The 12,080-nt window shown below is 41.1% G+C and overlaps 1 protein-coding gene across 3 annotated transcripts in view; it reads left to right on the forward strand.

Moving 5' to 3' along the window:
- The window catches only part of LOC146710504 (NACHT, LRR and PYD domains-containing protein 12-like), a 71,429-nt gene that overhangs the window by 39,521 nt on the left and 19,828 nt on the right, over positions 1–12,080 (forward strand). For 2 of the 3 annotated variants that reach the window (XM_085453079.1, XM_085453081.1), the window contains exons 3-4: positions 5,917–6,066; positions 6,173–6,286. In XM_085453079.1, coding sequence (XP_085309205.1) covers positions 5,917–6,066; positions 6,173–6,286 — 264 coding nt within the window. The remainder of the gene's footprint in view (positions 1–5,916; positions 6,067–6,172; positions 6,287–12,080) is intronic. The other variant, XM_085453080.1, reaches the window with a different exon arrangement.

Genomic DNA, 12,080 nt, shown 5'->3' on the forward strand with positions numbered 1-12,080 from the left:
TTCTACAGGATCCTGATGGACACTCAAAGGTTTTAGAAAATGTTCTCATCATTTGTTTACAGCACAATATCAACGTATGTAAATCAAAACAACAAAAATGCACAAGTGGTGTGTGAGACTACAAATTCTAGAATCAGAACTGCTGATTTCATTACTCTTAACTTTTAAAGGCAGATTTTGTATCTGAGAGCAGGGACACTTGCTGTGTTCAGTGTGACTGTAAATTCAGGCTACCCTTGATTTAGTAGTTCGATGTTTTTAAACTGTTTCATTTATAAGGCTCATTAAAAGCCATTTGAACAGAACATTTTTGTATTTATAACGAAAAGTTTTAGAATTATTTTTGTGGTCAAAAAAGGAGGAGAAACAAACGGAGGGTGTGTTGTTCAGGAAGTACAGACTGTAGCTCAGCAGGTAGAATTACTAACTGGAAGGTTGGAGGTTTGATCCCTGGCTGCTCCAGTCAGTCACGGTATCCTTGGGCAAGATATGGAACCCCGACTTGCTCTCCGATGCATCCATCATAGTGGCATTGTTAGAAAAAGAAGTGCTTGTGTGAATGAAGCACGCTGTATAAAATGCTTTGACTGCTCATATAGAAAAGCAGCTTATAAGAATTGGTTCATTTTCCAGATAATTCCACTAGTAAGACAACAGACATTTGGGAGGCTTTCTCTGAGAGTAACACTGAAAGTCTTGCTGCTCCTCCACAAAATGAACTCTTCAGTTTAGATTTGATTAAAGACACAGCTCAGCTAAACACAACTCAAACTAATCTACACTATTTTTCTTTATTACGCAGCATTTTTTATAACTATTTCCATCAGTCTGTTATGGAAGCTCGTTTCCGCCACAAAAAAGGATCCATTCTCGAAATTTCGACTTGTAACTCGAAATTTTGAGAAAAGTAGCTCGAAATTTCGAGTTAGTTCTGCCAATCAGTAATCTACGTAGAATGCGCACTCAAAACCGGATCGCAACAAATCTGCACTTTCGAGAGTACGTTTGCTGATATTAACGCCATGTGATTCAGCTAATAACAGAAGGATTTCATCATCTCTGAAGCCACACGGAAAATTATCTGCAATTTGTGCATTTATGACTGGCTGTAATTCTGGTATCTTTAGCTGTAGCATTTGTAGCTGAGGGCTTCAGCTTCCGGGTAACAAGGAAATTACGTCATTCACGTAAATTACTGATTAACAGTTAGTTTTCTCAAAATTCCAAGTTAATAATCAAATCAAATCCATTTATTTATACAGCACTTTTCACAGGATAAAACCACAAAGTGCTTCACAGTAATATAAAACAGAAATACATAAAATAATCAAACACACAGCACAAATCTAATTAAAAGCTAATCTAAATAAATGAGTCTTAAGCTGCTTTTTAAAAGAATAAATACAGTCAAGTCAAAGTAAAGATGGAGGGAGAGCACTCCACAGCCTGGGGGCCACCGCTCTAAACATCAGTCTCCTCTGGTCTTAAAACGAGTTCGTGGGACTACCAACAGCCTTTGATGAGAAGATCTCAGGCTGCGAGAGGGAGCGTGGGGCTCTAAAAGATCAGAAATGTAAGCAGGGGCATCACAAGTCAAAGCTTTAAAAGTCAGTACCAAGATTTTAAAATGAATTCTGAAGTGTACTGGAAGCCAGTGTAATGAACGTAACACTGGTGTAACGTGCTCTCTTTTTGGTGTCTTAGTTAAAAGCCTTGCAGCAGCATTCTGGACTAACTGGAGACGCTCAAGATTCCTTTTGCTCAAACACAGAAAAAGGCTGTTACAATAATCTAAGCGAGAAGAAATTAAAGCATGAATAACCTTTTCTAACTCAGACAGCAAAGTTCGCAGTTTGGAGATGTTTCTTAGCTGAAAAAGGCAGCTCCTAATTAACTGTGAGCGTGTTGTTGTAGGGACATGGCAGAACCAAAGATCACACCGAGGTACCTGAGGCTCAGCTGAACAGATGAGCCGAGAGAACCAAGATGCTGTTTGATTAGAGATATCTGGTTGTCGGGGGCAATAATTAATGTTTCTGACTTCTCAGAGTTCAACTGTAAGTAGTTGTCACCAAGCCTCTGTTCAATGGAAGCTAAACATTTAATTAAAGAGGACAGTTTATGGACTTCCATCGGCTTAAAAGAGCAATAGAGCTGAATATCATCAGCATAGAAGTGATAAGACACCTCAGGGTACTGCCTAATTATAAGTCCTAGAGGTAACATGCACAAAAGAAATAGAATAGGACCCAGAACTGAACCCTGCGGTACCCCACATGTCAGATCTTTAGAATGTGACATAAACCGATTCGCAAAAACACTAAAAGATATGTTGGAGAGGTGTGACTGAAACTACTTCAAAGCCAGACCAGACACACAGACTACGTCCCGGAGCCTGTTAATCAGGATGGTCAATGGTGTCAAAGGCAGACCAACAAAACCATGACTGAGGATGCTCCGGAGTCAGCTGACATCATAATGTCACTAGAGACTTTAAGTAATGCGGTTTCTGTTGAGTGACTTTTACGGAAACCTGACTGAAATTTGTCATAAATTTCATGTTTTTCTAAAAAAGTGGTAAGCTGATCTGCAACTACTTTTTCCAGAATTTTGATAATAATGGAAGCTTAGAGATAGGCCTATAATTCTTAAGCTGAGTTGGATCCAAACTGCTCTTTTTTAATATCTGCTCAACCACAGCATGCTTACAGAACGTAGGGACCACACCTGTTAAAAGAGAGGCATTGCATATCTCTACAATAGAGCGGCCAATGGCAGAGAGAGCATTTTTAAACAGCCCAGCAGGTAGAATGTCATTTGCACAAGTGGTAATTTTCATTTTATCCAGCAGGAGTGAAAGGTCATGTATGGTCATTGGGTTAAACACTGACAGTAAATGAGGGGGAGGTGGCCCAGAGACACAAACAGATGGTATTGAAGAGCCAATGCTCATACAGACATTATTAACTTTATCCAGAAAGAAATTCAGAAACTCATCACTCTCAGATATGGAGGTCACTGGTACTGGGTGGACCACGGGGGAAACAATAGAGTTTATGGAGTCAAACAGTACCTTGGAATTTCTCTTGCTTGATGATATTAACTGAGAAAAATATCCTGATCTGGCTGTTTTTATGGTTTCATGTAAGGAAACCCAAAGTTCCCTAAGGTGGAGCCTGTGAACTTCGAGTTTGGTTGATTTCCAAAGGCGTTCTACTTTCCTACAGATTCTTTTGACCTTCCTTATGTCATCATTTATCCATGGATAAGCTCTATTTGAGGCAGCAATCACAGATTTCATAGGTGACACTGAATTTAAAATCTCCAAGCAGTGATTATTAAAACACTGTGTAGCAACATCAGCATCAGTACAGCCATTGATCGCATGAGGGTCCAACAAATTAGAAAACTTCAAAGCAATATCCTGATTTATGAACCGCTTATGGAACATGAGATTAGAAGGTGGTGCGTACAGAGGGAAGACTAAAAGTAACACAGGAATGGTCACTCACTTGTACGTCTTTAACACAGACATTAGTTATGTCTAAGCCAAGAGAAAACACAAGGTCCAAGGTGTGGCCTTTAACATGGGTGGGTCCAGAGACATGCTGAATGAAACTAAAAGAGTCTGTAATGGATAAAAAGTCAGAGGCCATGCTACAGCTAAGATCATCCACGTGGAGGTTGAAATCCCCAATCATTAAGACTTTCTCCAGTTTAATAATGGAAGATAAAAAGTCCGTAAAATCTTTAATGAAAACACCAGCAAGGCCGGGAGGGCGGTAAATTAAAACACAATAAAATATATCTGAAGAACCAACCTTAAGAAGTTGTGACTCAAAGGAAGGGAAAAACTCAGAGTCCATAGTCCTGCAAGTGAAATTGTTTCGGTGAACAGCGACCAGACCACCACCACGACGGTCCAAACGCGGAGTCCCAATGAAGCGACAGCCGACCGGGCAGAGCTCATTAAGGTGGATGAATTCATTCTCCCGCTGCCAAGATTCTGTGAGAAACATGAAGTCCAGACTATTACTGCTAAAAAAGTCATTCAGTACAAATGATTTGTTGGCTATGGAACGAGCGTTCAGGAGAGCGATCTGAAGCGGAGGTGACAGGCTGAGGTCATCAACAGCTGATTGACGGGGAATTGACAGCAGACACCTGGAAAGAGGACGTAGTCTCCCGGTACCTCTAGCTGTGGAACTGTGGTCTTGTAGAATGATAGGCCAAAGTGAAAACATCCCGCATCTCCAGACAAGACGCCGATCCAGGTAATCGTTCTGTTCGCCCGTGATGAAAAGCCGGCTAGGTGGTAACCGATCGGCCTTATCCGCGTCCTGGAGGGGAACCGGTACCAAATACCGGAGACGTTCTCTACCATGGAGCGGAAGAAATCCCCTCTGTCGGGCGCGTTTCCTTTTAGCCTGGACACCAGACCTACAGCCCCTTCTAGACGATCTCCTTAACCTTGTTCTTGCTCCTGGGTTATTATTTGGAGCTAAGAACAGGTACCGGTAGTCGGGAGAGGGAGGAGGGCAGACAAACGGCGGAGGGAAAGCCTGGTGGTAGCTCTGCCAGCTGTCAAAAGTTTTTTCCATACATATTTTGATACTCAACAATGTATGTGAACTGTAGATCCGAGTAGCAATTAGACCTTCATGATATATCACAGATGAGATGAGAAGATAAAAAATAATATACTGAAGCAGTCGGCAAAAACACAGCGCAGCAACAGCGGCCAAGCCGAACACAGGCGCCATGTTGCAATTCCTACGAGTTACTGATGCTCGTAGGAATGGGCGTCAGTAACCCTTTTGACTGCTAATAAGTCGAAATTACGAGAAAATAACTCGAAATTTCGAGTTATGGATCCTTTTTTTAGTGATGGAAACGGTCTTCCAGTCTGTGGATGTTCATTACCTGCTGACAGTGAGACAGGGGTGGCCTAAGAGTTGCTTTTCAGAAGTCGCTGCCAACATTTCATCTATAAAATGCATTTCTCTGCTCGTTCGCTATAGTCTGCTGTCGGATTTGTATGCAGGTTATTTTCCTTTTTCAGTTTAACTGGTGATATTCATTCGTGTATTGTAGGTGAATGTGCTGATGCTAGATCATAAATTCCGCAGAGTTAGTAAACTGTCCGTTTTTGTTCAATAATTCCTGTTTCATGTTCAAACCATCAGACAGAAACTCTGCGTTTGTTTTTATGTTCTTCAGCCTGTTGTTCTTGAGGTAATCTGTGATGTGTTTAATGACCTCTGAGGGTCATTTGAAGAGAAACAGAACTTCATCTTTAGAGCATAAGTGGGTTTTTGCCCTCTGTATGCCCGCGGTCAGGCTCTGTTTATTGTAGTATAACACTCATAGGACACGGTGTCCTGCTGCACACACACTGCACACAATGACAGCTGCAGAGTTTGTGTCTGATGTATGAAGTATGAAACACTGTTGGGCTAAAATCTGGTCAGAATGAATCCAGGTGCAGGTGTGTCAGTTTAGGACCACTGGACTAACATCCAATTGAACACAATATAAAGTGTATTCTGTAGTAACATCCTGGTGTTGCAGCAACAGTCAAACTCAAAATCTCAATTTGAACAAAGTTGGTAAAATGCTTCAGAAATTAGTAAAATACTAAAAAGTGTCTTGATGCTCAATCATGCAGTAACTCCCCAAAAAGTTGATTCTGTTCATCTGGATGTTTTCAGCAGCATGGATCAGTGTGAGGACAGAGAGGAGGGAGTGCCTCCCTCTAAAAGCACTCTGTGTGGGGAACATGAGAGCCAGACCAAAGCTCAGAGTTGAGATGACCATCTCTAACTGTCCATGACTCTTCTCCATGTCACAGCTCAGCACTCACATCACTACTCCATCATTATTCACACTCATACCTCTGTGTGTGTTGTTTTAAAGCCCAGAGCTGTGGGGCGTACCAGGCTCAGCTGGACATAACCCTGAAACTAATCCAGAACCTGGACCTGAACCCAGCTGTGTTTCCTTAAAGAGCAACATGTCGAAGGATATCCGTGTAAACTTTAACAAAAGACTGTTATGTGACAAAGAGTGAGTACATTATTTTTATGAGATTGTTCATCATGTCTTTAATTTAATATTTCCAGTTTTTCCTTCCTGTCTCATGAAGCTGTTACATTTATTGTTTTTCTTTTAGGATCAATAAGAGGCCAGAATCTCCTGGACCTGAACCCAGCTGTGTTTCCTTAAAGAGCAACGACTCGAAGGATATTCCTGTAAACTTTAAAGGATGTTCTTCTGCTGCTGAGAGGTAATGTGTGTCTAGATGTTGTTCCTGACTCTGTATTTTTGAATAAATCCTCATGTTTAATATCAGCTCAGCTCTTTTTCACACACATTTCTTTTTTTTTTTTTGGGCTCAGATGGTGTGATTTATTTATTTATTTTTCAATATATTTTTATTGATTTTATAATTGAGCAGTATACAACAATCACCTTCAAAATAACACAATAGAAGGTGGACGGCAAGTCAACAAGGTGGTAATACAGCATACATGAATGTTAAGACAGAGTATATTTCACTTAAGTTTATCCATCAGGCTAATGACTGGTTGCCAAATCTTATAAAACACTCTCTCGGTTAGACAAGGTAAACCTGATTTTCTCCAGATGGAGTACATTTCCAAATTCTCTCAACCACATTTCGAAGGTAGGAGGTTTATCAGACTTCCAGCTTTCTAGCCACAAGTGTAGTCATTGACACAACCTGTGTCTCTGTCTTGTCCCTTGCCCATCCCGGTTCAGACACCCCGAACAATGCTGCAAAGGGGAACATGGGACGTTCCTGCCAATGGCTTTGGTCAGAAAATCAAACAAATGATTCCAAAAAAGCTGTAGTTTTTGGCATTGAAAGAAAAGGTGAGATAAAGTTCCTCGACCACTTGAACACTTAACACAGAGGGCTGAAACGTTCTTATATATTTTTTCCACTTTAGTGGGAGAAAAATGCAACTTATACACAACCTTAAATTGGATCAGACTATGTCTAGCATTTATAGAACTACAATATATATTCTTAATGCACTCTTGCCAGAGATCATCAGTAACATCCACCCCCAGTTCTTCCTGCCACTGCTCCCTAAAAGTATCAGATGAAGGACTGTATATATCCAGTAAGGCCCTGAAAAAGCGAGACACAGCACCTCTAGTGTAGGGCTCAACTGACACGAAGCTGTCAAGCACTGAGTTTCGAGGAATCAAATTGTATTGTGGAATAGATGGTTTGATGAGATCCCATGAGATCCCTCTTCCCTGCCATGTCACAAACGTGATGTCCTCCAGCCCAGGCCTGAAGGCATGATTGTTACATATTGGAGCATCCACATACATTTTAGGAGCCTTTACTGTGCCCAATAGTTGGTTCCAGACCTTAATTGAATTTTGAATCACAGGATTTCTGCCATATAGTGTATTCTTCACTTTTATCGGGCTATTAAGCAGGGCTGGAAGACAAGTTTGTCTACAAGACAGGTGTTCCATCATCAACCATGAAGGTTGTCCTTCCAAATCAGCACCTGGAGTGCACCTTCGCCAAAATGAAAAAATATTTAAGTGTGCTGCCATATAATATAATCTAAAATTTGGGAGTCCAAGGCCACCACAAGTCTTATGTTTAACAAGATGTTTTTTGGAAATTCTAGGAACCTTACCCGAGCACACAAAGGAGGATACAATAGATTCCAGCTTTTTAAAATATGACTGGGGAATGCACACTGGGATTGACTGAAAGATGTACAAAAATCTGGGCAAAACTACCATTTTGATGGCATTAATCCGCCCCACCATGGAAATTGGCAATGTGATCCAAAACTCAATATTCTTCTCCAATTGATTAACTTTTCTATCCCAATTTTGCTTTAAAGTTGTGACACCTTACATGTGACTGTGATACCGAGACATTCAATCTTATCTAGCGCTATTCTAAATGGAGTATTATGCAGATAAGCCATGTCCACCCCATCCGACAGAGGCATAAGTTCACTTTTCGTCCAATTTATCTTATACCCTGAGAGAGAGCCAAATTCGTTAATAAGCTGCAATAGTGGACTGATCGAGGTCTTTTGATATGAATAAGACTACATCATCAACATAAGCAGAGAACTTATGAGGAACACCCTGATGTATAATCAGTAGTATATCAGAACTTAGCCGTATACGAGCTGCTAAAGGTTCTAGGGCCAGGGCAAAAATAAAAGGAGAAATGGGATCTCCCTGTCGCGTGCCCCTGTGCAATCGAAAATGGTCTGATACATCATTATTAGTCCTTACCGAGGCCATAGGTCCTTTGCACAAAATTCTAATCCAATTGATAAAAGAATCACCAAATCCAAATTTGGATAATATAGTAAACATATACGGCCACTCGACCTGATCAAAAGCTTTTTCAGCATCCAAAGCTATTACCACAGAATCATCTGAACACCTAGCAGGACTATATATGAGATTAAATAATCTACGCAAATTAAAATAAATGTAGCGGTTAGGGATAAACCCTGTTTGATCCGGATGGATAAGTTTAGCAATATGATCTTTAAGGCGGTTTGATAACACTTTTGTTAATATCTTGGTCTCAACAGAAAGGAGAGATATAGGCCGATAGGACGAGACAGACATAGGATCGCGATCTTTTTTAAGAATCAATGAAATTACACCATGATATAATGAACTTCGCAAAGAGCCAGACAATTTTGAATAGTTAAACATACGCAAAATCAGAGGGGCTAGCAATGAGGAGTAAGCTTTATAAAACTCTGCTCCAAAACCATCTGGCCCAGGGGCCTTATTATTTGACATCTGTTGAATAGCTGTCTTAATCTCATCTAATGTGAAGTCCGCCTCCAAATCTGCAACTGCCTCATCGTCTAATTTTGGGAGATCACACTTTTCCAGAAAGTCCTCAATTAATGACTGACTCGCAGAACTCTTAGAGCTATAAAGATCATGATAAAAATCTTCAAAACACTTGTTTATTTCTTGGGGGTTTCTAGTGGTCCGCCCATGTTTGTTGTTGATTGATAGTATCGTTTGTGATGCTTGTGTTTTTCTAAGTAATCTTGTAAGTAACCTATGAGGCTTATCACCCAATTCAAAAAATGTTTTGAAAAAACTCAGGGCAATCAAAGTTAGGACCGTATACGTTTACAAAAGTGACGGGTAAGGAGTTCAAGAGACCTGTAAGAATTAGGTACCTTCCCCCTGGACCCACAGTAACTGTGCTTTGACAGAAAGGAATATTCTTCCTGGACAAAATTGCAACCCCTCTTGCTTTAGCTCCAAAATTAGCATTGTATGCCTGACCCAACCAATTAGCACGGAGCACAGATTGAACTTTGCGCTTAGCATGCGTCTCCTGTAAAAAAATTATGTCAGGTTGCAATAGTTAAAGGTGTGCAAGAACTTTAGCCCTTTTTACAGGATTACCCAGGCCTTTCACATTCCAACTGACCAACCTCAGTGTAGTCTTATTGAATGTGTTTAACATAAATGTTACTTATCCTAATTTGACTAGCTAACCAGTAGTTATACACTCTGTACCACCATAGAACAAAAACATCCAAACATAAAACACTAAGAACAGTCCCACCAAAAATGAGGGGCCTCCCCAATTGAAGCCCTTCTCCACCCAACATATCCAATAGGAACATAGTAGTAGCTACAATCCTACCCCTTACCCATCCCGCAGCCCCACACCAGCAAAGGGAGATTTATAAGACACTTTATAAAAGAAAAAGAGAAAATTCAGATAAATGAAAAACAAAAGCCGTATAAACCATATATGTTTGAGCTTTACTAGGCTCCCATACAGCAAATCAAAGAGTAAACAAAGACCCTGAGGGCTTATACTGTCCATATTGTAGGAAGTAATAACAGCAATAATACTGACCTAAGCTGTATGAGCCCACATCAACACGCCCATAAGAACAGCAAAAATAAGGCTTATGCAGAAAAAACATATACCTGAGGAAGTAAACCGTTGTGTTAAAAAGCCCTACTCATTTGTACCCACGGCCAGTTTCTGGTCCAGGAATCTTTTGGCTGCCTCCGGCTTATCAAAAGTCTGTGTGACCCCGTCCAGCGTCACCCGAAATCGAGCCGGATGACTAAAGCCGTAGCGTAGATTGGCCGCCCTGCACCGTTTGCGGATTTCTTCAAACTTCTTGCGCCGTGCCAGCACCTCCGCGGTCAGATCCGGAAAGATGAAAACTTTCGCCCCGTCGTACTGCAGCGCAGCTTTTTGTGCTGCCAGCCTCAGGATACGCTCGCGGGTTTGATAGTAGTGCAGCCTTACAATTAAAGGACGAGGCTGGTCCCCGTCAGCTGGCTTGGGGCCCAGGGCACGGTGTGCTCTATCCACCACAACCCTGCCCGTGAAGTTCTCACTCCCCAGGAGCTTAGGAATTAGCTCAGAAGCAAAGTCCAGTGGGTTTCCTTTCTCTGTCCCCTCCGCAACTCCAAGGATCCTGATATTCTGTCGTCTTGACCGCGACTCGAGGTCATCCAATTTTTTGTGATGTAAATCGTATCCTTTCTGGAGTGAGTCGCAGAGCGCCTCTAAAACGGCAATCCTCTCGTCATGCCCATTTACAGCTTCCTCAATATCATGTATCCTCCCATTTAACGTGGAAAGAGTGGTCTCCACAGCGTTCATCGTGGTTGAAATAGCAGTTAATTTGCTATCAACCGAAGTCTCCAATCTAGCAATTGCACTCATTATGTCGGCCGACGTCGGGTTAGCTACTTGGGAAGTCACGGGGCTAATTGCACTTGGCTCCTCAGCTAGCACGTGCTCGTTAGCCACACTCGCTGGCTCACCTTCATCTTCTCCAATTTTCTCAGTCTTTTCACGGGCTTTTGAAGCTTTAGGTTTCGTCATTGTTATAAAATATATACAAACGTCAGGAATCAACAGAAAGGTGTCATAAAAAAGGAGGTTATGAGTAAAAAATTATAGGCTGGTGCGGAGCTCTTCCAAGAAACGTTGTGTTTGCTGGATGGAGGAGGACAAATAGTTTTTCCCTTCAGTGACACTTCAGCAGCTGGGGAGATGTTTGTCTTTATGAAGGTTTATGGATTATTGTTCTTACTTTGGTTAATTTTCCATCTAACATTTAAAGTAAATTTCCAGGTGAATAAAAGATCTGCAGCTGCAGCCTCTGTGATGTTTCACAGTCTGAAAGTAACAAATTCAACCAGAGTTCAAACAAAGGCTTAATATACGTGTGTATTTGATATAATGCCAACAAGTACAAATAGGTGTTCTTACAGGTCTTAATCATAGAGCTCTGATAAGTCTGGTGACTTTCACAGTCAGCAGTTTTGCTGCCTTTTATTTTATATTGGCCTTTTTAAAGCCCTTCAAATGCTCCCACATTCATACAGAGCTTTTAATAGCAAACTCCTTTACTGTCCGTCTCCTCTCACACACGATCACACGACTGATTTGTCTGCAGCAGCTGTGTTACTGCTAGTATTTTATTATGTGTGTAATCTCCTCATATTGTTCCTGTGGTTTAGTTTGACTTCCTCCTGCAAACTCAGCTGCTCTGTTGCTGATACACGTCTCCATGAATATGATTGATCAGATGCTGCCAACACCACGTGTTTCATGTGAACGCTCAGCTGAAACCCTGGGTTGACTTATCGAGTTAATAACAAGCTTCACGTGACTGTGAATGCTAAAGTGAATCCAGATAAAGGGAAGAGACCCTGCTAATGTTGGACTCACTTCTTAGTGTAGATCCCAGGAGGAAGTTCAACATAGCCAGCCATTCTTTGTGCTACCTCGACCAAACCTGAGACCACAGTGCAGAATAATGATTATCATCTGTCTCTGTCAAGGACATTTAAAATCCACAAATAACAAAAATAATTATATTTGATCATTAAAAATCTCTTTTCACTTAAAAAAGCATGAGCACACTGGTGGATTATAAAAACATGAAAACTTGTTAACAGTAAAGTTAATTTAGGCGTAAACAAAGAGGCAAACATACTTAAGTAGAAGGACTGATGTTGGTGTTAAAATACCCTCTTATATCTGAAAT

Source organism: Copadichromis virginalis, linkage group LG4 (assembly GCF_057382275.1).
Source record: "Copadichromis virginalis isolate Kocher_CV1m ecotype Utaka linkage group LG4, C_Virginalis_male_GT1.1, whole genome shotgun sequence".
Taxonomy (NCBI): Eukaryota; Metazoa; Chordata; class Actinopteri; order Cichliformes; family Cichlidae; genus Copadichromis; species Copadichromis virginalis.